Raw genomic sequence first — 27,158 nt, 5'->3', positions numbered from 1 at the left:
ACCCGTCTATAGGTAATGAGACTAGCCGTGAGTTTTAAGACGTTGTGGCTCCCTCTGGACGTGACCCCTGGTCAGTGTTATTGATTTACTCCGCCTCAGCATACGTTTCCTCCGGCTGTAGATCAGAGGTATTGGTGGCATTTGAGGTAAAATGGTTTTAGAAAGATCAGTGGACTGAGTCTGGTATAGATTATAGTATACTGCTGTTAGCGTATTCACACACAGTTATCGTGACTAGCCTAGCTAGCACATAGCCACCTAACTGAAACATGCACCTAAAAAAGCTAGAGAAACACATTTAATATATTAACATTACACTCATTGTGTAATTTAACTACATACATCATTTTCAGCCCAGTATTTTTCTATTACTTTTCATTAGTCATGACTAAAGCTAGTGAAAAAAATAAGCAGCTTAGCTAACACTAATGTTAGTTGACAACTGTCTCTTTTACACACGGCAAGTTTTTTTCTGTGTACCTTGCCATAGAAGAGAATACATGTAATACATTTTTGAGTATTTAATTACAGTTTATTACATTTAGGAGTATTTGAGTATTTTAATATTTTATTTGTTATTTAATGTAAAAATAGTATGAATATAAATTTGTTTACCGTAAAAATGCTGAGATTCAAGTCTATTTTACCATCCTGTTATTTACCTCAAAAAAGAGTGTGCCAATTTTCCTAATACAGAAAAAATAACGAGCTCTGATTATGAGCTTTGTGGCATCACTACAAGATCCACATAGCATAAATTAGCCTAGCATATCTTAGCACATGATGTAACTATTTTTTTGTATATATTTCTTCTTCCAGATAGTGTTGTTGTTCACCTGGAGTCCTCTCAATGTTGTATACTGTATAGGTACTGATTGGCTGGGTTAGCTTTTAGCCTGGCACCCTGTTAATCCTTCCACTTTCCCCAGTCAGGCTAGTGTTAGATTTTACCCATTTTAGACTCTCTTCTGTGACTTTTACATCTCCTGCTTTTGGATGACATAACCAATACTAAATGTACCTCACACAAGTCAGCAAACACAGAAAACGATTTAAACAGACTGAGTTTTGCACATAGTTGCTTTAAAAATGTTTCATAATAATCCAGTGGAACCTCAAGCTGCAATCTGAGAATTGTTGCACTATAAGGTGCACCAAAATACAGGGGCAGTGTTAATAAATGTCTATTTTCTGGTCTATTTTCATATATAAGTGGCACTGGATTATAAGGCGCATTATGAGACACTGGTGAGAAACAGGGCTGTTGACATGTTTCCCTTTTAATTTAGCAGTTCTCACCGCTTAGCTAAGCTAAGTTAAGTAAACAAAGTAAAAATACTCACCTCTGAATGGCGAAAGACCTAGCGCTTAGTGTGGTTAGCAGCTAATGCTAATACTGCTTCAACAGTGCAAGCTGGGGTTACAAGTGCAAGCTGCAGGCTACAGGCTGATATATTCACCTCTGAACGCAAAAGAGTTAGCGCTTAGCGTGCTTTGCGTCTAATGCTAATACTGCTCCAGCATTTAGTGCTACCACTGGACTACAAGTAGCCTTCACTTGCTATGGTGCTGTAAACTAAACCAACTATGTGTTGTGTATAAGCAGTCCAGTTGGCTAGTTGGTGGTTATTATGATAATGGCAATGGCTCTAGGACACAATAATTTCTTCTACCTGGTCCACCCCCAACCAGTAACAAGCCCCTCACCACCCCCTGTACTCTGCTTCTTTGTGAAGCTGCTCGGTTGGTTGGCTTTTCCCCCTGTGTAAAGATGCCATGCTCACTGAGTTCAGGGAAAAAAAACAACAGCACAGATGGCACACAGTCAAAGCTCACAATGAAGAAACTGCACACAACAAACAAACAAACACACACACACACACACAGTTATGGCTTTATGATTTCATGAATTTATTTGGGCGAGTGTTATTCAGGGACAAACAGCCACAGTTGTGCAAGCACACCAAATGCGTGCAAGTGAAGTGAAGCCGCTCAGAGTTGTGTAATTTTGGATTATCTGCATCATCTGCATCAGCTGTGTTTGTACAGTGATGGGCAAAATAATGGAAACAGCAAATGAAAAACAAATGAGTTAGGCCCGAGGTTATTATATTCATATCAAACTGTTTTTTTTTTTTCATTACCAGTTCTAATTACTGATTTTAAATAGTTTTTCCATACATACAGTACATTTCTACATTCACTGTATTGTAAAAACATATCAGTTTGTCACTCCTAGAAACAAAATTCCCCAAATGGTTCTTGGCTTGAACAGTGCTGTGCAGACATCAGAGAGAATATTTTATTTGTTGTATTTCCATTCAAAACAGGAATTAATACAGAAAAAGACAATCTTAACAACTAAATCTAACTACAGCATTTAATACAGATGTCCTTTTCTTTTTTACAACTGTTCTCTTTTTCAGGAGAAAGTTTCAATTTCAATGTTTCTGCAGATCATTTTCCCAGGCCCTTTTCCCAAGATTCAAGGCATATTACCACCTCATCTGTTAAACATGGTGGTGGGAGTGCTTTAAAAAGTCTAAGAAGCATTTTTTGCTTTCTGCAACCAGTGGTCATTCCAAACTCATTTAATTACATTATAGTTTCCGCAGAAACATCTACTGAAAACTGATCAGCCTTCAGAAGGCTACACCTGCCTGCTTGTTTTTGGATTGTGAATGCCATTAGTCCCCATTAGCCAGTGCCATCTGCTAAACATGATGTCACTTGTTCACAGTCATCGCCCACCGGAAAGAGGCTGAGACGTGTAACAGGAGTCTAAAATTATAAGGAAAGGCAGCTCAAAGCAGGCGAGTGTTACTGACGCTAAGCAGTTTTTTTGATTTGCCCATCATAACTTAATTCTCTCTCTCTCGCTCTCTGTCTTTATATATACACCTCTGGAAAAAAGAGACCACTTTGGTTTCTGAACTAGTTTTTCTGATTTTGCTATTTATAGGTATATGTTTGAGTAAAATTAACATTGTTAAATTAACATTGTAAACTACGGACAACATTTCTCCCAAATTCCCAAAATATTGTCATTTAGAGCATTTATTGCAGAAAACGAGAAATGGCTAAAATAACAAAAAAGACGCAGAGCTTTCAGACCTCAAATAATGCAAAGAAAACAAGTTCATATTCATAAATTCTTCAATTTTAAGATTTTAGAAATCAATATTTGGTGAAATAACCCTGTTTTTTAATCACAGTATTCATGCATCTTGGCATGTTCTCCTCCACCAGTCTTACACACTGCTTTTGGATAAATTTATTTCACTCCTGGTGCAAAAATTCAAGCAGTTCAGCTTGGTTTGATGGCTTGTGGTCATCCATCTTCCTCTTGATTATATTCCAGAGGTTTTCAATTTGGCAAAAATCAAAGAAACTCATAATTTTTAAGCTGTCGTCTTTTTTTTCCAGAGCTCTGTGTGTTTATTATATGTATTTGTATTTGTGTGTGTGTGTGTGTGCGCGCGCGCTTGTGTGTGTCTTATATATACAGATATGGTTTAAACAATTGTGTCAGCAGTGCATACAATTTCAAGTAGCTCCAGGCATTCATTAGTTGGGATATCCACAAACATGAAGTGAAGTGAGCATGTGTAAATATACTGCATATATAACAAGACTGACCCACTATCCAAGGGATAGTAAGGGATTCTTGGAATCTTGATGCATAATATTGTTTTGAATACAAAAAATGCATATCTTTCTATTTGTTGATGTGCTGTTAAAGTGCACACATATTAGTATTTTTTTTCTTTGGTTGGCTGTATGAAGATGAGGAGAAAAGTAGGTTCCTCTCTTTATGGGAGAAGAAAAATGGCGCCATCTAGAGTTTATAGGATGTGAACATTCTTTACTTGATATTTTTCAAGTATGAACATTCTTGATATTTTTCTTGTTGAGGTCCACTTTATTGAGCAATTTTATGTTCCAGAGATGCTCATAATTTGTTTTATGTGGCAATATGTTCTTAAACGATTGGCCCTGTATTGTACCTCATTTTATAAACACTTTAAGTATGTATGTTCTGATCGTGTATAAAGAATGTGTGTTTGATAGTAACCTCTGAAATGTATAGAGAGGAAATACTGAAATGTTTAGCACAGAAACTACTAAAATCCATAGCATCTGAACCACTGACATTTATATAAGAACTAATAAAATGAGAATAAGAAATATATAAAAAGACTGAAATTAATAGGATAGGGTTTACTGAAATGCATATATTAAATCTAATGAAATGCGTAAGATAGAACCCACTGGAATGTATAGGCTAAGACTATTGAAATGTGTAGCAAAGGAACAACTGAGATGCACTAAAGGGGAAATATATAATGTCTAGCATAAAAACTGAAATGGACAGTAACTGTTGAAATTTACAGGATATGAACCACTGACATGTTTAGGGTTGGAAGTAATAAATTGTGTTAGAAATGAACTAATAAAAGGTGTAGGATAGAACCCAAGGATGAAAGGGTAGGGAGTACTTAGATGTGTTAAATATGAACCCGTAAAATGTGTAAGAGAAGAACTTCTGAACTGCGTGAGAAAGGAACGACTGACATGTGTAGGAGAGGAACTTCTAAAATATGTAGAAAAAGAACTACTAAAATCTGTAGGAGAGGAACTACTAATGTGTAGGCGAGGAACCACTGAAATATTGGAGATGAAGAGCTAAAATGTATAGAAATAAAGGGCTAAGATGTGTAGGAGATGAACCATTGAAATGTGTCGGAGAGAAACTACTGAAATATATAGGAGATGAACTACTGAAATTTATAAGAGATGAACTACTTAAATGTGTAGGATATGAACTATTGAAATGTGTAGGAGATAAACTACTGAAATACTGTATATAGGAGAGGAACTACTGAAATATATAGGAGATGAGATAATAAAATTTGTAGGAGAGGAACAACTGAAATGTATAGGAGATGAACCATTAAAATGTCTAGGAGATTAAGTACTTAAATGTGTAAGATATGAACTACTGAAATATATAGGAGATGAACTACTGAAATGTTTAGGAGAGGAACTACAGAAACGTGTAGGAGATAAACTAATGAAATGTGTAAGAGATGGACTACTAAAATGCGTAAGAGATGAACTATTGAAGTGTGTAGTAGAGGAAATACTGAAATGAGTAGGAGATGAACTGCTAAAATGTGTAGAAAAGGAACTACTGAAATGTGTAATAGAGGAGATACTGAAATATATAGAAGATGAACTACTAAAATGTGTAGGATAGGACCTAGTGAAATGTGTTGAATAGAAACTGCTGAAACATATAAGGTGGTTAATACTGAAATGTGTTGGATATGAAATAGGTTTTCCTTGGTTTTCACTGTCACTCTTTTGCAGAGTGTGTAACTGAAATCTGGAGTCACGTCGCTGGTGTAGAGGTGAAGCAGACAGAGAGGTGAAGGGACAGAGGAAGCAGAGTGCAGAGAAAAAGAGGAAAGACAGGATGGGTTTCATTACTGAGCATTAACTACATTCCAGCAGTTAAATTTAAGACATGATTTTTAGCCTGTCTAAATATGGAAATGAGGGTTTGAATGGGATTTCACGTATGGTGCAATTGTCTTATCAGCTGAAACCTGAGCAGAGTATTCTCTCTCTCCCTCGCTCTCTCTTTCTCTCTCTCTCTCTTATTCTTATTCCTGTCATAAATCTATATTGGGATATTAATGAGGGAGACACTCTAAGTGCTACACTTGAAGAATAAGAGCTGCATTTAGCCGCTGTTTGGTCATTTCCTTGCTCAGTTAGGTTGTATTGAACTGTTAATTTGTTAATAGAGCGTGTGCTCAAGCGTGGCATTCATTCTGGACTGTACTGTCCCATTTCCTACTGGACACTGGAAGCACTTCTATTGTCAGGGCAGGCTGGTGAGTTGCATATGTATGCGTGTGTGTGTGTGTGTGTGTGTGTGTGTGTGTTTACCATTGTCCCATGGGACTTATTTTCCGCCTCATGTGACTGAAAGAAACCTGCAGCTTCAGAGGTTTGTGTTTGACTGACCGGTGAAGACTGACCAGAGCAGTGTGGCAGGAGCAGAGGGGAGAAGTACAAGTGAGCTCTGAGTGCACAGTCAAATCACTGGATCAGGTCAGAGGAGGTCAGCAGCATGGAAATGGTCAGCAGCTGCAAGAACGAGTGTCAGAAGGAGCTGGGTAAACTGCTGCGCTGCTTTTTTGGCTTCATCACCGGCACTCTTGTCCAAGGTACTACTATCATCTCACTCGACCCCACCCTATGACACTGCACAAAACACACTCTTTTCACTAGAAAAAAAGTGATAAATTTAATTTATGACACACTTTTAAATCAAGTAAATTCAATACAATATGGTTTTCAGCATGTCTGTTAAATTTAAACAATGTTGTAAATCAGTAAAACAAAAAATACTGCATATTAACTATTTCAAGTTTAAACAGCGATAAGGTATCGCTGTTTATTTCCATTAAACTGTAAACAGTATATACTATTTACAGCTGTTCAACTGTCTATAGTATACAGCACTACTTATGATTTATAAATGTTTAAATGTATATATATATATATATATATATATATATATATATATATATATATATATATATATATACTGTATATAGCTGTCAGATAAAAAAAAAAAGTAATAATGATGAAAACAACTGTTATAGAAATATTAACTCCAAAATTCTTTAATTACCATCTACTTCATACTCAGAGATACTGCATGGTTCTGACTGCTGTTAGCAAAAGCTAATAAACTGAGCTACGCTTTGAGAAGTTCACTTTTATCAGATGTGAAGCGACTGGCTGAGAGTGGTCAGGTTGGGTTACAGGCTGTGAAAAAAGAGCAGTAAGGTGCTCCACTGCAGTGTTTTCTGTCCTCTGTGTTATTTTTGATATCTGCTGATGATACTTTCTGTCCGTCCTTCCGTTACACATTGATTCAGTGTAAAAATATCTTTAGGCATTGCTGCTGTAATGCGTCTGTGCTGTCATCTGTCATCGTCCACATTTGTGTGTCTTAAGTAGCTGATCTCAGTAAAGGCTGTATTCTGTCTATCAGATTTGTAGATTGTGTGAGATTTGTTAGAAGCCAGGCTGGGTCTGAATGTTGCCAGAATGTGAGTTGTAATAAATTGGGAAACATATTAGATTTTATTAAAACAGTTGCTTTAATTGTTATTTTTAGAATAGCTTTTTGTTATTTAATTATTATTGTTTTATCACTGGCATAACTGATATTATTTTTAGCATCAACTTGTTTTAGCATTTTTACTTATTACTGTTTTTTTTTTTTTGCAGCAAATTTTCTGATAATTCCTCTATTTTTAACAATTGTAGTTTCCTTGCTGTGAATTTATTAATTGTTAGCAGTTTTAGCATAAACATTTCTGAAAATTCCTCTATTTGTAGCAATTGTAGATTAATTACAGTGTTATCCCTTTATTGTTAGCAGTTTTACATTTCATTACTGTGAATTCCTCTATATTTAGCAGTTTATCATCTTCATTAATGTGAATTCTTTTATGTTAGCTTATTTGCATCAATATTTTTTAGAATTTCTTTACATTTAGCAGTTTAGCATCTTTATTACTGGTTATTTCTTTATATAAGCATTTTAGCCTCAACATTTCTGAGAATTTCTCTATTTTTAGCAATTGTAGTTTAATTGCCATGGTATTCCTGTTTTGTTAGCAGTTTTAGCATCTTAATTACTGTAAATTCTTGTATTTTAGCATCTTTAGTACTGTACATGTCTTTATCATTTGTTTTTAGCTTTTTAGCATTTTAGCCTCTTCATTGCAATGATTATTCTTAGTATTTGTAGGATTAGCAGCATTCACGGTTTATTCATTTGTAGCATTTTAGTGCTATTAGCAATTAATTCCTTTTGCCTTTTTTAGAATGTATTTATGCCTTGCCCCAAATGACCCCACTGTGACCCTGACCTGGAAGAAGCATTTAAAAAGCATATTTTTGTTTGTGTTTTAATATATTTTTTTACATCACTGTTATTAAGAATTTCCATATTCATACAGTATCAGTCTAAAGTAAATTTACTGGTTTTTCATTATTTTTACATTTTCTGCATTGTAGATTAATACTGAAGTCATCCAGTATTATATTTTATTATATTTTAGATTTTCGAAGTAGGCACATCTTGCTTAGATGACAGATCTGCACATCTTGGCTGGATTTTTTTCTGTCAGATTTATGAGGTAGACTACCCTGGAATGGCATCCAGTTAACAGTTGTGTTGAACTCATCAAGAGTAAATTACTTTTTATTTCTTGATATGTGTTCTTAATGTGTTTGAGAGCATTATTTGTAACATTGTGAAGAGGTAGAATTGGAATACAGTGAATATAACTATGAGCAATACTCTAATCCATATTAAGGCAAGAACTTCTCAACTAAGTGTAGGAAAAAACTGACTTTAGGAAATGAAGGTCAGTCAATCTAAAAAAATCAAGAATTGTGAACGCACTCTCTATATATAGTGTTTACCTTTTTAAGATTTTTTTTTCATTTTCAGTTCCAGCCATGTCCAACGAGCAGAATAAAGCTATTCAATATTCACAACAGAGAGAGAAGGAGAGACAGAGAGAGGGAGAGAGAGAGAGAGAGAGAGAGAGAGAGAGAGAGAGAGAGAGAGAAAAAGAGAGAACGAGAAATGAAAGGAGGCTGGTGGAGATGTTGAATGGTTGGATGCTTGTGTTATTACACACTCCGCTGAACACAGAGGTGAAGGCAGGGCCAGCAGGGAGCGAATTACTCTTAAGCTCCCCAATATGAGGTAAAAATCCCTCCACTGGAGAACCGCCAGTGACGTAACAGGCCAGGCAGATCGGAAAGAACGCTCCCATTTATCTGCAGTGTGGAGCTGTAAGAATGACTAGGACTACAAAGAGGAAACACACCAATAGAGAGAGAGGTTTAGAATGATCCAGCTTTGTGGGGAGCCCAAGATTCAGAGAGTAATAAAGAGGATAATGAAGATATGACTTCTTACTTTAAATGGTGAAGTTCAGGTTTTAGGCCTGATTCCAGGGGGTCCTGTGAATACAGCAAATATAATGTCGTTAATCTGAAAGCAGCATTTGCTTCCATTTGGCTTTATACAGGACACTTGCAACACTGGTGCAAAAAATGTACACTGCAGTGATTACAGTCCAGGAGGCAGTTAAAACAATAATAAATAATGAATGATCTGTATGGGTTCCTTACATTGTTAGAAATACCTAATATGTGTTCTCAAATTTCCCTTATATAATATGTGAGGTTAATGCCTAGCATGACCTTAGGTGACCTTAGATTGAAAAAATAAAATAGGATTTGTAGCACTGCCCCCTAGTGAACAAGCTGAAGCATAACATTAAAGGGAGATTTACAGACCATTAAAAAGCTTAGGAAAAGTACATTTTAACAGTGCAAAAAGAGTAATTTCGAGAGGTCTGGTGTAAAATGCTCTGTTCTAGAGAAACTTAGAGTAGAGTTAGAATTGTTCACAGTATTGGGGAATTGAACCAGATCTTTTAAGGGTTTGATGCCTTTCTGAAGTACACAAAAAATAAAAATAATATATTCTGTATTCTGTAGTTCTGTAGTGTATTATGTTCAGTGTTTTAAAAGATTTTGGACTAAAACGTATATGTTTAAATGGAGCGTGTATGCAATACAAATATATTGTACATTTATGCTGTTGTACATTCAGGGTGTTATGCAGCACAATAGTCCCTGGCAGGTCTATGGGTGGAGCCACAGGGCAAAAATTCATGGAAAATTGATAAGGAGATTTTTATGGAGTTTTTTTGTGACAGAAGTTTTACACAAAAAAAAAAAAAAAATCCTTAAAAAAACTGTTAAAATCCATTGAAATTATTTTAAAATTATATTAGATATATTTTTTCTGTTTTAAATTTCAGCATTTCAACACTTTTTCCTTAACCTAAACTTTGTTTTGCATAAAAAAAACTTTTGGGGTAGAACTTTTGCACAAAATTAACCCCCATATATTTTACTGTAAACTTTCTTTTTAATTACATTCAAGTGTGTGAACATGGTGTGACTTAAAAAAAAAAAAAAAATCTTGGCCCCTCTATGAATATTGTGGCCCCTTGAGGGTCCCTTACTTAGACAAAATTCTAGATCTGCCACTGAAAATATTCCTTAAAAACAGATCTTATTAATTTGCATCTGTTTTACTCAGCAGACACATGTAGGTATTAAAAAATGGCTATATTATTATTTTTTATTTAATTATTCCAAACCCATTCTGATATGGTTTACATGTTTTAATCATCAGCTGTTCAGACAGAGTTACTAATTTAGCTTATTAAAGTACTTATTTAAGGTCACTTTTACTACATTTATTTTTAGATGTCACCTGATTGAGCCCAGTGGGTGTACCCTACAGTATGTGATTGGTTTTAAAGTGGTCAATTGTTCTGATTGATAAATTCATGGTTGCCTGGCAACATTTTGCTTAAATTTAGGCCTCAGGTTTGAAGAGATATCTTCTATAGCAGATGGACAAACATGCTTCAAAGGGAAAGGCAGAGGATGAGATAGGGTGTATGTTTTAAGTTAAAGGTCACGACTGGACAGGCCCTTTGATGTCTGTATCTCAAACGCATATACACATAGATACACACACGTACACACACACACACACGTACACACTTGTGAGTTTGTGTTTCCACCTGCAGTCACCAAACAGACTTTCCAATTTGGCCTTTTATAAGCTGTAGACACGTGCGTGCACACACACACTGAAGAACTCCTCTTCACTGATTCAGTTGTGAAGAGTGAAGCTGTTTACACTCAGTACTGTTAAATACAGTGTTATACTGTTGTAGTCTATATATTACATTTATACTCTATAGAGTAGTGCTTGCTGTTTCTGGACATTCTAGTCTTCAGTAGTTGGTGATGGGGAGCGTGATGGCCACTCTGTCTTTAGAAGCTCGACGGCGTTTCTCTCGTCCAAGCTTTCTGTCTGAGTGTCGGCACAGCACGGCACGCTATCAGCGCTCAGGTAACGCACCCTAACACTACAATCTGGCAACCGCTGCACACCTTTAGCTATGATGCAGTACTGCATACACTGCTAAAAACAAAAATTACAGTACTTTTACAGTATTTTCCTGGCATTTTTTTCTCTGGAAAATTACCTTGCAAGAATACACTGTTTATTACAGTGTGTTAAGTGATTTTCCAAAAAAATCTCTATTACTGAATACAGGAATGTGTGTTTTTGTAACAACTTTTATGTGGCAGCGTACTGATAAAAAAGCAAAACATTTCATTTCAGTTGTATAGTGGATATATATGTATATGTATATATATATATATATATATATATATATATATATATATATATATATATATATATATATATATATATATATATATATATAAATGTATATAAAAAATTCTGACTGCAGGGGTGCCAGAAATAAAAAAAGTTAATGTTTCCTACACTATTATTATTATTATTATTAGCAGTGTAGGCAGTAGGCATTGTCAGCTTGTTGATGTACAGCTTTATAGATCTCCAGAAAAAAGCCAATCATGTTTTAAAGCTGATCACAGTAAAATTAGTTACATTTGAGATCAGTTATGACAATCATATGCAGCATATGCAGCTTTATAGGCTATAGAACTACAGATTATACTGTAGCTACTGAAACCACAAGACTGCAGTGGGAGCTTATATATAGTTGCACAAAAATACTGTTTCTAGTTTTTAATGTGTCAATGTCATTATTAAATTGAGACTTGAGATCAATTGAATTGCTGTATACGATATTTCTCACGCTATTTTGTTAAATCTAATTATGTTAAAATAGCTTTTTAAAGATTACAGATGCTTTTTGAAGCATACCAGTCCAAAGTTATTGGGTTGTTGTTTTTTTAATTATTTTATGCATATTTTAAAAGATTGTAAAGGGGATATATATACACAGACAAAAATAATGGGATAGCTGTATGTAAAGTTACACCTTAGAGGACAGCTTAGGAATGCTCACACTTGTATAGGTTGTGAGGTGTTATCTTGTGAGTGAGGCTAAGCACTGGCCAGATGGATGAGATTTCTGAAACCAACAGTGGACAGCACAGTGGATGGTAATGATTGTGACCAGCGAAATAGTAACTCACACGGGTCAGTGGTTTTCATAGGGACATGATCCTAGACCGGGACTTCTAACATCAGTTTTATTCTCTCTCTCTCTTTCTCTCTCTCTTTTATCCTCTAAGAAGACACACTTCTGCGCAATGTAAAGCATAATTTTTGTTTATTTACTGCACAAAACATAATGCCACATTATACATGTTAATGTTGAATTCAGAAAATTAACAAAATGTGTAATATACATATATTACACAAATATTTTTCATGTATTTATTTATTTACTTAATTTAAAAAGCTGGCCTATTTAATGTCAAAAATGAATTATTGAGGATTCACAGAAGTGATTGGGATTTACTGTTGGGAAAGCCTTTATCTGTTTTACTGAGTGTGGGTGTACCTGCGCTCCTGTGCCAGTTGTGGGTGCATCTTGAAGTAACTGAATTACAAAGGCTCTCTAGATACTTTTGAACATACACTGTATGGCTAAAAAAAAGTCACCACCAAAAAAAAAAGCTCACAAACTATTTCATTGGACCACCTTTAGCTTTGATTGCAGCACACGTTCTCTTTGAATTGTTTCGATAAGCTTCTGCAATGTCACAAGGTTATTTTCAATCCAGTGTTGCATAAAATTTTCACCAAGATCTTGCAGCAGCATTGATGATGGTAGAGTCTGACCGCTGCACAAAGTCTTCTCCAGCACATCCCAAAGATTCTCAATGGGGTTAAGGTCTGGACTCCATGTGTGCGACTTTTTTTTTTGTTGGCCAGGCAGTGTATAATAGCATAAAAATATATATGTATATGGTGTTGAGTCAATTTTTAAAAATCCTGGTAGATGGGCTCAGGCAGGTCCTCAGTGTCCTCCATGATGTTGTATATTGTGTCCGTTTGCCTGGCAGAGCAGTCTGTTTCCTCATAAATGCACTCGGCCTCCGCTATGTTATGATTGATTTGTTCATACACTGCATTTTGGTGGTCAGTCAGGTTCAGACTCTGGTACACTGTCTCAGAATCATCAGTCTAAAAATGAGAGAATTGATTTTGTAAAGTTACTCTGGCTGTATCAGAATTAGGGTCTGCGTTTATACGCTGTGTTTTTAAGCTCTACTGTTCATACCTCTGATTTTCCTCCGCTTCCGTCTGGCTTAAACGAGTCGTTGGTGTCGGGAGAAATGAGTGCTTACATGTAAAAAACAAAGAGGAAAGGTGTGTTGGGTGAGTTAGAACAAACCAAATGCACCAGCTAAAGAACTGTGCCATGTTTAATAAATGTGTATTTTATATTCAGAATTGACTATAATTGACTATTGACTATAATGGCTAAATTAACTGTGTAGGGTGAAGTAAATAATTATGAAGAAAGCATCACAGACTTTCTGAAAAACAACTTAACAAATGAACAAATTAATTAACGTGATGTTATAATGGACTGATATCTAATCAACTGTTAGATGCTGTCCAGTTTTTAAATGTGTAAATATGAGCCTGTTTGTGTAAATATGTAGATATTTAATTAAACATTTATTTAAGCCCAGCAAACCATTTAGAACAGTTTTACACAGTATTTAGTTCCCTTCAACTGTGACAGTCTTCTTGTATGATTTTAGCAAGAAGTGGATCCAGTATTCCAATATATCTGTCACTCTCATTATTAAGTGTTAGGTGTGTGTTCACCTGTTGTTCTGGAGTGTGCTCTACGCAGGCAGCAGTAGATTAGGCAGAGTATGGGCAGTACTGCAATCGTCAAACCAGCACAGACAAGGATGGCGTAAATTCCATAATGCTGCCATGCTAATAAAAATACAGTAATTAATTTAAAGTACTACAGTGACAATGAACCTTTAAATATCAGTATTTACAAATAACTCACCTTTCAAATAACAGTCTTTACAAATAACTGAATTTTTAATCAATGGTCTTGATAAATAACTGACTTTACAAATAACTGAAGTAACTGACAATTTAATTAGGAGTCTTTATAATTAACTGACTTTTCAAATATCAATCTTTAAAAATAACTGACTTTTCAAATAACAGTCTTTATAAATATCAGTTTTTACAAATGACTAACTTTTACAAATAAATGACTTCAATAAACAGACTTTATAATTAACTGACTTTTCAAATTACATTATTTATAATTAATTAACTTTTCAAAGTAATTGCCTTTAAAAATAGTTTTTTTTTTTTTCAAAAAGTAACTTTACAAATAATTGTTTAATTTTTATTCATATAAGATTTAAAAAAAAAAAAACTGACTTCACCTTTACTTGACTTTCCAAATAATCCTTTACAAATAACCGACTTAAAAATAATAAATTTTACAAAACCAAAACTCACTGAGGTCTCCGGAATCGGATGTTTGCAAGACAACTGAAAACCAAGTAGGCGAAGACACTAAGAGAGAGATTAAAAGCATGAACTGTACAATCAGCCGATACAGACAGAGCAGAGCATGTTTATCAAAAGAAAAAGAGAGATTGAGAGAAAGAGAAAAATTAAGCTTCCAGTGATTTTTAAAGTGAATTAAGCTACATGAAAGCATGATGTCTAGCATTCATCACCTTTTGTTGTTGGTGTTACTTATATTTAATTTGTGTTTGATATATATTATATATTATATTTACAAAATTGATATTCTAAGGCACAACTTACTTGTGGTGGTTTCTGAAGGTGATGGTGGTCTGAACTGTTCTTTTCCTGTGTAAGCTCTCTCAGCTAACTGTGGGTGTGTCTGGAGCTATATAACTTTTTATGTGGTATCTAAAAATGTGAAAGCATGATTGAATGCTGCTGCTAGACTGTAAACATGTTAGCAAGAAACCAACCACTCTTGTGTTTGATTTAGAAAGAGTTTTGTCTTATTTAAATTCATTAAACTTCAAGGAGCCATAAATTCCTCAGCATTAGAACTTTATAACATACACATTACTTTCAAATTTGTCACTAATTGTTCTTAGCTACAGAGTAGTTCATTGTTACGTATGAGGAAGGTGGACGTAAGTGCAGATATATAGATATTCTAATATTTATTTAATAAACAAGATAAAATAAAAATAAAACAGAAAACAAAACACAGGTAGCGCACAAAACTCACAAAATCAAGACTAGAATATATATATTAACAAAGACTAAGAAAAACTAAGGAAACATGAAACACTAAACCATAACTCTTAACATAGAATAACTAGAGAACACAAAGAATACGAAATGAACAAACTTGGAACACTTACTATGATAACAAAACAGACCTGGACTGAAGAAACAGAGATTCAAAGATTACACAAAAAAAAAATACAAAACTGGTAAACATACATACAGAGGACAAGGATACAAAAGATTCAACCCTGCACATTCAAACAGAGGGGCTTATATACACAAGGAGAGTGAGAAACACCTGGGCTTGGATGACGAGGGGGCGGGGTTACAGACAAGACACAGGTGAGAACACTAATTGCTAGGGCAGGGCTGGGGCGGAGCTAGGGTGGAGACAGGTACAAAAACACAACAGAAGCACATGGCTGGAAGACACATGACAGGTAAACAGAGGGGCAATGAGGACAAGAGACCAAATGAGGGAGAAACAGAAGACAGACATGGGCCTAACTGTGACATTCATAGTGTTGCTACATGGGAGGAAGACCAGACAAGAGACTGGAACGGGGACAGGACAAATGCCCGCCCAAGGATGGGAGACTGAAAAGAGAGGGACCAAGGCAGGAACCAAGACTTTCACAGTGACTGGGAAAAAATGCAGTATCTGCCCTGTGCATCTGCCGCACCAGAATCTGTTTACTATTGCTTGTCTGCACCACGCATCCCACAAACAAAAAAAAAATAGTTGTGAGGAAATTCACAGCAAATGTGCCACATTCAATGTGAAATCAGGATAATCCATAAAACTGTTAGTGGGAAAAAGTTTTAAAAAATGGTGAACACATACAAGCAAATCATCAAATACTTCAATTACAGGTCTGAGAGTGGGAGCTGATGGTGCTAACCCAAAGCAAATGTAATATATCCCGTTTAAGCTATTGCTCAAACAAATATCAGGTTTTCATATTAGGCTCAATATCAAATATCAGGTTTTCAGTAGCAACTCTTAGGAATAAGAATGAATAAAGAAACATAAAAATATTTTTTGTTTTCTTGTGGGCCATTTGAATCAATTGTAGTCTTTACTGATTAATTTATAGTAGGACCCAGATAATTTAATAATAATAATTATTACTAATTAATTTGTTGAAGACACTGCATAGCGGCTGCTAAATAGTGTAAAGTAGTTACTGACTAATTAACAAACAGTAGATACTCAATCATTTGTTACTGAATCATTTGTAGTTGTTAATAAATAATTGATAGTATGCACAGTCAGTATTGAATCAGATAAAGAAACAAAAACAGTTAAAGACCAAAAAGAGCAACAGAATAAAATGTGTATATTATATATTGTTTTTTTTTTTTCAGTTTGTTTCTTGGTAAATAAGCAAACTGTGTTGAGTTCACCTCATGTTTCACTTGTGGCAGCTTTAGTTCTGCAGTTCTACCACATAAACGTTCAATACAGCACAGTCCACATTTAGAAACACACGTCTCTCAAGTGCTCACAAAAACCAAAGACATGCTGGCTTTTTTAAAAACACAGCTTCCAGCTGACACTGAAACAGACTGTGCAACTGACTTCCTGTTACCTATATTAAACTGTTTTCAGTTAAACACTCAAAACATTTAAAACAGAGTTTTTGATGATTCAAATTCACATAATTGGAAACATCTGTTTGCATAATGTTTCAAATTTACATTACTCACATAACATTCATTCATTTTTTTTTTTTGCATATAGCAAAAGAAGCATTTTTTAGGCATCTGTCATGCCCACCCTAGTAGTTATTCCTTGATGATTCTGAGTTGATTTGTTCATTTTGTTCGAGTTGCAGAAGCTCCACTACAGTCCACTGGGGGGCTCTGTCTGATCTGGGAGAAAATCCTGTGGGCCAGTGTTTCATTCTGCTCCTGTTGTCACCCAGATAGTTTTACTTCTCTCAAAACACCTTAAAGCACCTTTAATCTCATGGAGAACATAATGAATGTGCTGAGTTGAGACAGGAGAACCCTGTAATGTGTGCAGCAAGGATTCTGCATTACTACTGAGGTTTACTGGTCTAGACTGGTCTAGGTTTACTGGTCTAGAAAGTGACGTTTAAAACCTTTGGTGAAGTATTGTTGGAGTAGAGTAGTTTGGTCATTGTACAAAAAAAATTAGTAATCAAACAGAGGCATACGGCTTGATGTGAGACTACACTACAGACTGCGTGCAAAAAGAATTAAACATAGTATTTATAATAACAGTTAAGGCCTGTATAGTGGTGCTATTTAGTAGCACAGTGATTAATAACGTCATTTTTTCATAAAGTAGAAGAATCACTAACTTGCAGCACTATGAGAATAGCATTTTGTCTATGTGAGAGGTATAACCTGCCCAAGCTCCAGATCCCATTTTAGCAATACACACACTTGCATACTACCCACATGTTGAGAACAGGCCTAGTTAAACCCCAGTCTCTCTTTCACTTTACCTACACAGGCCTGCTCTCTGCCCACAAGTTGATAAATAGATAAATAGAGCTAATGTTATTTTAAAAAAATAATAATAAATAAATAAATAAATAAATATATATATATTTTCCCCAGAAAAGGAAAAACAAGAGTTACCTCTGTTGTGCAGGATAAGTTCATAAGTTCAAGAGTTACCAGCCTCAGAAACCACAAGTTAACAACACCCTAGATAAGACCAACCTAAATGTTTCACACTTGAGTATTTTGGTTAGTTTAAAGCTTTAAGTTGCTACATGATTCCTTATGTGTTTTCTTTCACAGTCTGGGGGACTTTAGTATTCATTCAAAATGTTGGAAGAAAAGAAAAATAAAACATTGCATTAGAAGGTTTGTCTAAACCTTAGACTGGTACTGTACCTTGTCTGGTTTTGCAAATAAACATGTCAAAGGCTTATAAATACACTTACATGCCAAAAGTGATAACATGATAAGGCAAAGTTAATTACTGGAATTTGATCATTCACATTGGCAAACAGAAAAAATCATGGGACAAAATTTGTATTTCTATGTTTTGTAATAGTTCATTAATGTATTTCTCCTTTTTATCCAATTTTCTCCCCAATTTACAAGGCCAATTACTCAACTCACTTATTAGAACCCTATTACTAATAATTCCCCAACACCAGCAGGGTGAAGACTAGCATATGCCTCCTTTGATGATGTGAAGTCAGCCACCGCCTCCTTTCCAACGCCTTGTGCTGATCGACATCACCCTTTGGACATCCCCACCCAGAGAGAGCAAGACCAATTGTGCTCTCTCAGGGCTCCGGCAGCAGATAGCAAGCTACATAAACAGGATTCGAACTAGCGATCTCCGGAGTAATAGTTTTTAAAAAGGCTTGAAATGCATTTTCTTAAGCAGTTCTAAAGATTGCACTGGAATTATATGTGCTGGTTGTCTAAAAAGCATTTTCATTATAATCACTACGAAATGTATTTTTTTTATATAGACAAGCTGTTTGTAAACACATATAATTGTGTGTGTGAGTGCGTTTATTTGCTGCAAGCGTCCTGGAGAGCGTGTGCAGTCTGATTTCCCCGTTAGAAAGTCGATCAGTCATGCCCATTAGTGGAAGAGATGGATGCTTTCTCATCTGGTGAGTCAGCACTTACTTATGAGTTTTCAGACTACAGCTGCCCACCAGGTACTTAGAAATAAGATCAGGGTCTAGATTCCCAAAAGCATCACAGTGACCTGTAGAGTTTTTGAGAAACGGAGCCCTCAGCTTCCCCTGTGTGGGCTTGTTTAGGTTCTTATAATACACCATAACAGTATTAGGTACACATATGCTGGCCAACCACTTTATTAAAAACACCTACTGTCCACTACATAGGTGTACAATTACAGACTGTAGCTGGTCTACTGCAATATAATGTGTCACCCACCATGTAGCCCATTCATCCTTTAGGCTGTTCTTGATGTTTTTGGATGTGGGGCATTTCAGCACACTTTTTACCCTCTCATAACTGATAAAGAAAAAGAACAGAGTCATTTACTCCGGGGATTATGGGGTTTGTACCCACCAGTTTTTGAAACTGAAGCTCAAGAAGGAACAGTATGGTCTTTCTTCTGTACTGACTTTGGAATTATTTATGCTAATGGACAGACTGTAACGTTAAACAATCATTACGAATAGATTTCCTCAGTACAGTTTGTACAGCTATATAATGGCAATGGTTAAAGTAAGTTCCCATGGTTGTAAATCAGTGATTAATCCAGAGCATTGACAGACACTGCACTGAAGCCCAGTGGTGATTCTAGACTCTGTTGGGACCATCAGCAAGAGTTCACAGGGGGCCGTTCAACCACTATTCATCACTTTGTTATAAATCTAACACTAAGGACCCTATTTCAGCGTCAACCGTGCACCATGCAGATCAATTTAGGGTGTGTCAGTGTGTCTTTGCTATCATAACGACGGGAAAAGCATGCATTGCATCACTCGAAACACGCAAAAGGCATGTACTAATTCTCTTTATTAATCATGTGTGTGTTTTAATAGCCACGGGAAATAAACCAATTAGCATGTCACTTGCCACTCCCATTAAGAGCTAGATACCCTTTGACTTTGGCGGATTTCTATTTCAGTTCCACTCAATAAATTGCAACATCAGTATTAGCAGCTAACTGCTAACGCTTGCCCACAGAGCTACACTACGGAACCCTGAGTGTTCCAGTAAGCCAGGGTGATATTAGCTAGCAGTTCGTCCCACGTAGCCTGTTTTAATATGTGCTAATGCTAATACTGCTCCAGCCGTTGTGCAGGAGAAACTTTACTGAAACTCCAGTTCATTTAAATGTATTAGTTAGCTGGTGCAGCTAATGTATGCTAATGGATTAGTTACTACAGTCAATAATAAGCTTATGGAATCTTTTGTACAGTAAAGTAAGGTAACTAACATGAGTTGTTTTTAAATTAGCAATATATTTAGTTAATTAGTTAATTTAGTTAATTAGGAATATTAGTTTTGTTTGTATTCAAGTGAATTATTACTACTCTTATCACTCTTTTCTTGCCCTGCTGCAAGTGAAGTCCGGTGTATCTAAGCAATGTTGGAGAGACGTATAACGGGGATAAAGTGATGTGTCAGCAGACGCTTCTCCCCGCAGCCCTTTTAAAGCTGCTGATGGTTTAATGGTCTTACTGGAACCTGCTCACACCACTCAGTTTCACTTCCTTTCTCTTGACGCCAGTCATAAAAGTAGCATCTGCCTACACATTCAATAACAATCGAGATGTACAGAGGTCAGAACCGTTAGCGTTGATGTCGCTAGCCAGCAGTCCATCAGGCCACGTTCATCCACATCTCGTTAGGTAGGGCTCTCCCTTAATGTTAATGCTGAATTCGATATTGTAGAAATCGATACGCATTCTGAATGCTCCAGGTGAGGTATTTTGACGTGGAGCCATTTGTCTTTGGACCATTTGAGATGGACAACAGAGCAGCAGATAAAGCATCTGATTTTACCTTTCGTAGGATTGACTTAAAGCTCACTCTATTGATCTTTTTATGTAACTAAACTACTGGAACACTCACACTCAAAACCCTTATTCTATTCACTGCTTCTTACTTTTTCTTTCTACTCAGTTTCTCAGTTTTGGGCTTTTTAGATGTTCTGTAGAAAATTGCAATTTTGTGTGTGATGCAGGATTTTTTTTTTATTACAACCTTTCTGTAAAGGTCATATTTGTGAAGGTGTTGCTACAGAACAGTAGTCCAGTCCAACACCACTTCTAAATCTGAACATTTTTGTCAGTTGGGGCGGAGCTTGGTTTATCACCTACCTTTATTTGTTCTGACTTTTTAATTTTTAGTTTGGTCCAAACCAAAATAGCTGGTGTGAAAGGTACCGCAGACCACGCTCCAGACCCTAATTTGGTCTGACCAAAAGAAGTGGTCACCATGGGTTTGTCTGTTTGCATTGCAAAAGCATTCTTCTAGATAGTACAGACATTAGGATACAGAACATTTAAACATGCTGTTGTCGAACATTCAGGGACAGATGGAAAAAAAGAATGAGTTTTGTGTTAAAATCTGACTCTACTTCATGTATTACTGCATCGGTATAAGGTCAAACACTCTGTATCTACTGTAACTGTAGACTAACTCTTATTAATAAACATAAAAAACAGAGGCTGAGGATAATCTGTTCTGCTGTGTGATGTGTGTACATGGGAAGTAATCCCAGTCAGATCCTGGAACAGCAACTCACCATGCACCATGACAACATTATACAAAGCAATCACTGTCCACTATAGGGAGATAATGCTTATGTAGGTGACATAGGACATAGCAAAGCTCTTTGAATCTTGTGGTCCTTCCAGTAACCCTAGATACAGGAGTCACAAATGTAAGGGTTTGAGCCCATGACTCTGTGTGATGCACAATCATAAGAAGGAGAGTTGGATTTTGGCACAAAGCTGTTAATCTGTTTTTTTTATATGTGATGATAGCCTGGCTCACCTTCCTTTAAATAGTCAAAAAGTCCCAACCATCAAAACCATAGTTCAGTTAATCTGAACTGAGCGCACCTCTTTTAGTTTGAGCAAATTTCGATCCTGTGGTCCAGACTGTAGCTCAAAGGCACCTCTAACACCTGCTATTTCGATTTTGACCAAACTAAATAAAAAAAAGACCAGACCAAAAAGGTAGGGTTGAAAGCATTCTAAAAAAGAAGATATCAAGTTTTATTTCATCTTTCTGTTACATAAATAGTTTTAGTAGTCATTTAATTCTCCATCTTAGTGCTCTTATTGCAGTGCAAAGATTTCAGAGCCATTTTTTGTTGTATTTATCTGTGATTGCTATAAGCTTAGATCATCATGTTGTGCTTCAAAAGTGAAATTAAAGCAGATAAGAAGAAAAAATCCTGCACTAAATAACCGGGGTTACACCTAAGGCCCAGTTCCTGCATCCGTATTCTAATCACATACTTCACTGTGAGTTTTTTTCAGCTAATATTATTTGGTTATTGAAACATTTTTTTAACATTACAGTTAACATTCTTAGTTACTAAAACATAAAGTTGAAAATGTCAAGCTTTCTGGATGTTCTTGGAATGTTTTTATTTATGGTAACGTTGCTGTAACATCACTTCACTTATGTTAATGTTCCAATGTTAATTTTAACATTTCCATAATGTTAATATTCATATAGCTGGGAATGTTATGTAAGAAACATTCTAATAACATTTTGATTCATCACATTATTATATCAAAAATTTTTTCTGGAACCTTTTCAAAGCGTCGCTAAACGTTCTTATAACGCTCACAGAGGTCATCTTGTTGACACTAGGTAAGCCCATGGAACCTCTTAAAGGCTTGACAGTGAGGTCTGAGGACCTAGCAGACGACTGTCCTTCAAAGAAGATGATTCCAAGGTCTCGCCGCATTCTTTTACCACTGCAAGATACAGGTCACATGACTAAAACAAACAAACACTGATCACATATCCAGTACTGCTGATGGCGCAGTACAACAGTTCACAACGTTTACTGGCATGGGGAACACTTGAGTGTGGAGATCCCAGAGGTCAATAAAGCTTTAGGAATATGAATGGTGATCTGCTGAGGAACCACGTTTTTTTTAGGATCAGACTGGTCACACTGCTGAGAAGTTATACAGCTCCAAGCCATTGTGGGACATCGCTCAGCCTCAGGTTTACCCACAGAGGCCCCTGTTCTCTTCTGTGTCCTGGGCTGTGTTATCCGAGTCGCTGTGGCGTGTGAGGGAGAGGAGAAACAGTCTGGAGGAGGTGTGTGGGTGGATAGATGGAGGAGGGAGAGAAGGGGAGGATGTCCCTGGAATCTGATCTTCCCTCTCTCTCTTTCTCTTTCCCTCTCACTGTCTCTTCCATACTCAGTTTGGAAATGTGACTTTTCTCCAGGACCTCAGACAAAGAGAGATAGAGAGAGAGCAAGAGAAAAAGAAAGAGAGAGACAGAAAGAGAGAAAGAGAAAAAGATTGGTCAAGGCCTGAAGGACGAATCAGGGTGCTTAATACCTGAATGGATGATCGGATGATCATGATGGACTGATAATTTGTAGTCAGAGGAAAGTAAGAGATAGCTAAACAAATGCAATGGTCAGATGAAAGGTGAGAGAAAGCAGAGAAGGTAGAGGCAGGATGATCGAGAAAGGATAAAGAAAAGAGAGGAATACGTAAAGAAGAAAGGTAAAGAATACCAGCCAATTGCCGCTCTACAGAAGTGCTGTCCAGGTTGGAAGGAGAGATAGAAGCCTTCCTGCTGACGAGGTGGAAAAGAAACGAAAGAGGACTCCAGCTGACCGATGGGAAAGCCCAGAGGAGGAGGAGGAGAAGGAGGAGGAGAAAGAAGAGGAGGAGAAGAAGTCAAGACACATTCAGTCCTCCTTTCAAAGTTCTGCAGTACCCCTCCCAGGATACAACTGACTCGATCATCAAGACCCAGAACCAGGTTTTGGAGGCAGAGCACAGGCGAATTGAAAACGAATCCAGGTTTTAACAATCCCAGACGCTGACTTTGCAATTGTCGCAGTCTTCAGTCTGGACATGGAGAACTAATGGGAAGAGTTGGTGGGACGTGGAGGACTGATTAGAAGTTTCAGCTGGATGTGGAGGATTCACGCAAAGTTTCGGTGCAATTTTGTTTGTTCTTACCATCCTCAGAGTTAGACAGAGGAAAAACTGCTTGTCAGAACTGATTCAGTTTATTATCAACAGTATAAATGATTCAATTCATTTTCTGCAGGACAAATGATTGAGATGATTACCTAAAGGATAACTGATTCGATTTTATATCAGCATAAGAACTGATTCAGTTCATCAAGTACAAGATAAATGATTCAATTTACTATTTAAAGTACCATTAATTCAGTTTACTATCCATAACACAATGATTCAGCCAGTTATATGTAGGATTTAGCTTATTACCGAAAGGATAACTGATTCAGTTTATTATCTAAAGGATAAATGATTCAGTGTGTAACCTAAAGACTATCTGATTTAATATATATATAGATTGATAGATTCAATTTGCTGTTTTAAGTATAACTGATTCAGTTCATCTTCAGGACAAATGATCCAGCCAATTATGTATAGGATTACTTATTCAGTTCATTATCAAAACGACAACTGATTTATGTTATCAACTGAATAAAAACTGATTTGATTTAATATTATCTGCATGATAACTTATTCTACTTACAAGCAACAGAATAACTGATTCAGTTCATTCATTCAGTTTACCTGCAAGACAAATGATTGTGTTTACAACTTACATGGGAACTTATTCAGTCTGTAATCTATGGGTTAGCTAATTTATACACAGGATATACAGGATTTGTGTATATTATATAATAACAGTAAATATATTATGTGCAAAATTAGTGATTCAATTTTTTTAAGTACAGGTTAAATAATTCAGTTACTTATGCTACAGGATAAACTGATTACATTTATTGTTTGCATGTAAACTGATTCCGTTATTTATCTGCATAATTAATGATTCAGTTTATTATTTGGGAGTTAACTGATTCAGTTTTTATCAGCAGGATAGCATAGTTAGTTTTTTATATGCTAATAAATGATTCAGTTTAATTTTATAGGATAAATGACTCAGTATACTAACAAGATAGGTGGGTTATTTATCACATAATACTAAATAGTCATTGGTAATCATCTTTGATAGGTGAATTTACATGTTTCCATTTAGCTCAGTGTCGTTCTGCCCTAGCCTTTCATCTCCTTTGAAGTCCATCTTCTCTGTCCACCCTCCTTTTGAAAGTTACTATCTGAGCCTACGTGCCGTGACCATCATCATCTCTTGAGTTGCGGTAGCAGCTTTCAGCGGCACAGTTTAAAAAGCCTCTCGTCGGTTGTTGACACTTGCAAATAACATTTCCAGCGCATGATGGCTTTTACACGTCTGGACTGTGTAAGAGCACAGCAATCCGGCCCTTTATTTATGCGCCGCTGCTCTCAAGAGGAATGACCTAACATGGAAAGACTGACTTCTCCGCTCATCACCAAAATAAATGCAGCTGGACAGGACTCCAGAGTTCTGCTGGACTGACTTTGTGGGGTTGTTTTCACTTTATGTGCTTTTTTTCTTCAAAATTCAACCACTGAGCAACCAATGAAAGCGTCCGACCCTTTGAAATCAAAGCTGTGCTTCAGAGAGCTTCAGTAAGCCGACTGCCATGGCCCTGGCTTGTGCACCATAGCTCGTTTCCTTCAGTCCTTCACTTCACAGGCCAAAAATCTCCCAGTCATGAGTATCCAGGGTATGGAACTGTTTGCCATAGTAGTGGTCATTATCCTCTTCGTGGCCGTTCTCAAGCAGTTTGGCATTCTGGAGCCCATGTCTCTGGAAGGTAAGCAGTACAACAACAATTCATTAAAAAAAAATTACACTGCAGGTGAAATGTTTGCAAATTAAAACATGTCAAATGCTGAAAATGTAGACTTCCCCTTTAAGAGAATGTTTGAAGCTTTTTTGCCTATTTGTATTTATTTTAGAAAAACAAATTGCTTAGCTATATTGAAATTATATTGATGTCAATTTCTGATTGACCTTTTTTGTATGAAGCATCAAAATCGCATACATTGAAAGACAATGGGTGCATCTCAATTGTGTGTTAAATGCTAACTAACTATTTTTTGAGAATGCATTATACACTACTGATAAGTATCAAAGTTTATTATACTCACATCTGGAGCAATATTAGAAATAAATAGCAATTGCATGTAGAGAACTTGCTGTCATGTATGTTAACATAGCAATGCTTTATCACTTCCTGTTAGTATAAAATGGTTACATTAATATTTTGTGTTTTAATTGGACAAAACCCACAATATTAAGATTAGTATTTAAAATATTTCCTATAGTTTAAGGTGTATTATGCATTTTTAATCTTCTAGCAAAGTTGAAAATACTGAATTCCATATCAGAAAACTGATTTCAGAAGTTAATAAGAGGTAGATAAGGATAATATACACACGTACAATTCTATAAATTAATATGACTGCAAAATGTGACAATTTTACTAATAACAATTAAAAAGTAAGAAAGTTTACACTGTATTAGTACAGATGCATTGCTAACATTGGCACAGCTTTTCGCTAACAACACTAGGCTAATTACCCAAACAGTTAGCTCTAGGTCAACAATCCTAGCTGATTACTGAAATTCCCTAGATGTTACTGCTTTTAGCGGTTGTTAAAAGGAGTACAACATATGACTGACATAGTTAACTTCTATTAAATATCAGCTAGAGAAGTTAACATCAGCTAGAGTAGTTAATATTAGCTAGAATAGTTAGGATAGATGTTTGCTACTCTAGCTGATAACTAGCTGGTAAATGCTAACTGCTCTGTCTGATTTTAGTTACTAATTACTATAGCTAATATTAAATAAATGCTAACTGCTCTATCTAAGGTCCTTAAAATCCTTTATTTTTTCCCAAAAATCGTCAGTGCGCCTAATAATCCGGTGCGCCTTATGTATGAATTCTACCAGTCGGGTTGTAAGCAACAATAAAGCCACTGTGCTGAAGTTCAGTGTTATACAGGAGTTTCAGTTTAGTTCTCCAGCACTGAGACTTTAGACTGGAGCAGTGTTAGCATGTTAGGGCTTGCTCTTTCACCGTTCAAATATGAGTATTATCTGTAGTATAGTCTGTAGCCTGCCGCTAACCCTGGCTAGCACTACTGGAGCAGTGTTAGCATTAGCCGCTAATTGCGCTAGTTCTTTCGCCATTCAGAGGTGAGTATTATCGGACTGCAGTTTGCGTGTTTACCATGTTAAAACAAGCTACGTGGAACAAACCGCTAGCTAATAACATCCGGGCTTATCAGGACACTCAGGGTTCCTCAGTGTAGCGCTGCTGCAAACCGTGCTAAAATACTGG

The 27,158-nt window shown here is 36.2% G+C and overlaps 1 protein-coding gene across 3 annotated transcripts in view; it reads left to right on the top strand.

Annotated features, from left to right (window-relative positions):
- kcnip3a (Kv channel interacting protein 3a, calsenilin) overlaps positions 1 to 27,158 on the top strand; it is an 80,116-nt gene that overhangs the window by 35,656 nt on the left and 17,302 nt on the right. The window contains exon 1 of one of the 3 annotated variants that reach the window (XM_007229359.3): positions 24,797 to 25,622. The exons of the other annotated variants lie outside the window; for them this stretch is intronic. Within the exon in view, the coding sequence (XP_007229421.3) occupies positions 25,520 to 25,622 (103 nt within the window). The 5' untranslated portion in view covers positions 24,797 to 25,519. Of the gene's footprint in view, positions 1 to 24,796; positions 25,623 to 27,158 lie in introns of those variants that run through there. 3 annotated transcript variants of the gene reach the window in all.

The sequence above is a fragment of the Astyanax mexicanus genome, chromosome 12 (assembly GCF_023375975.1).
Source record: "Astyanax mexicanus isolate ESR-SI-001 chromosome 12, AstMex3_surface, whole genome shotgun sequence".
Taxonomy (NCBI): Eukaryota; Metazoa; Chordata; class Actinopteri; order Characiformes; family Acestrorhamphidae; genus Astyanax; species Astyanax mexicanus.
The sequence above is the reverse complement of the archived record's forward strand: the minus strand, read 5'-3'. Positions and strand labels throughout refer to the sequence as shown.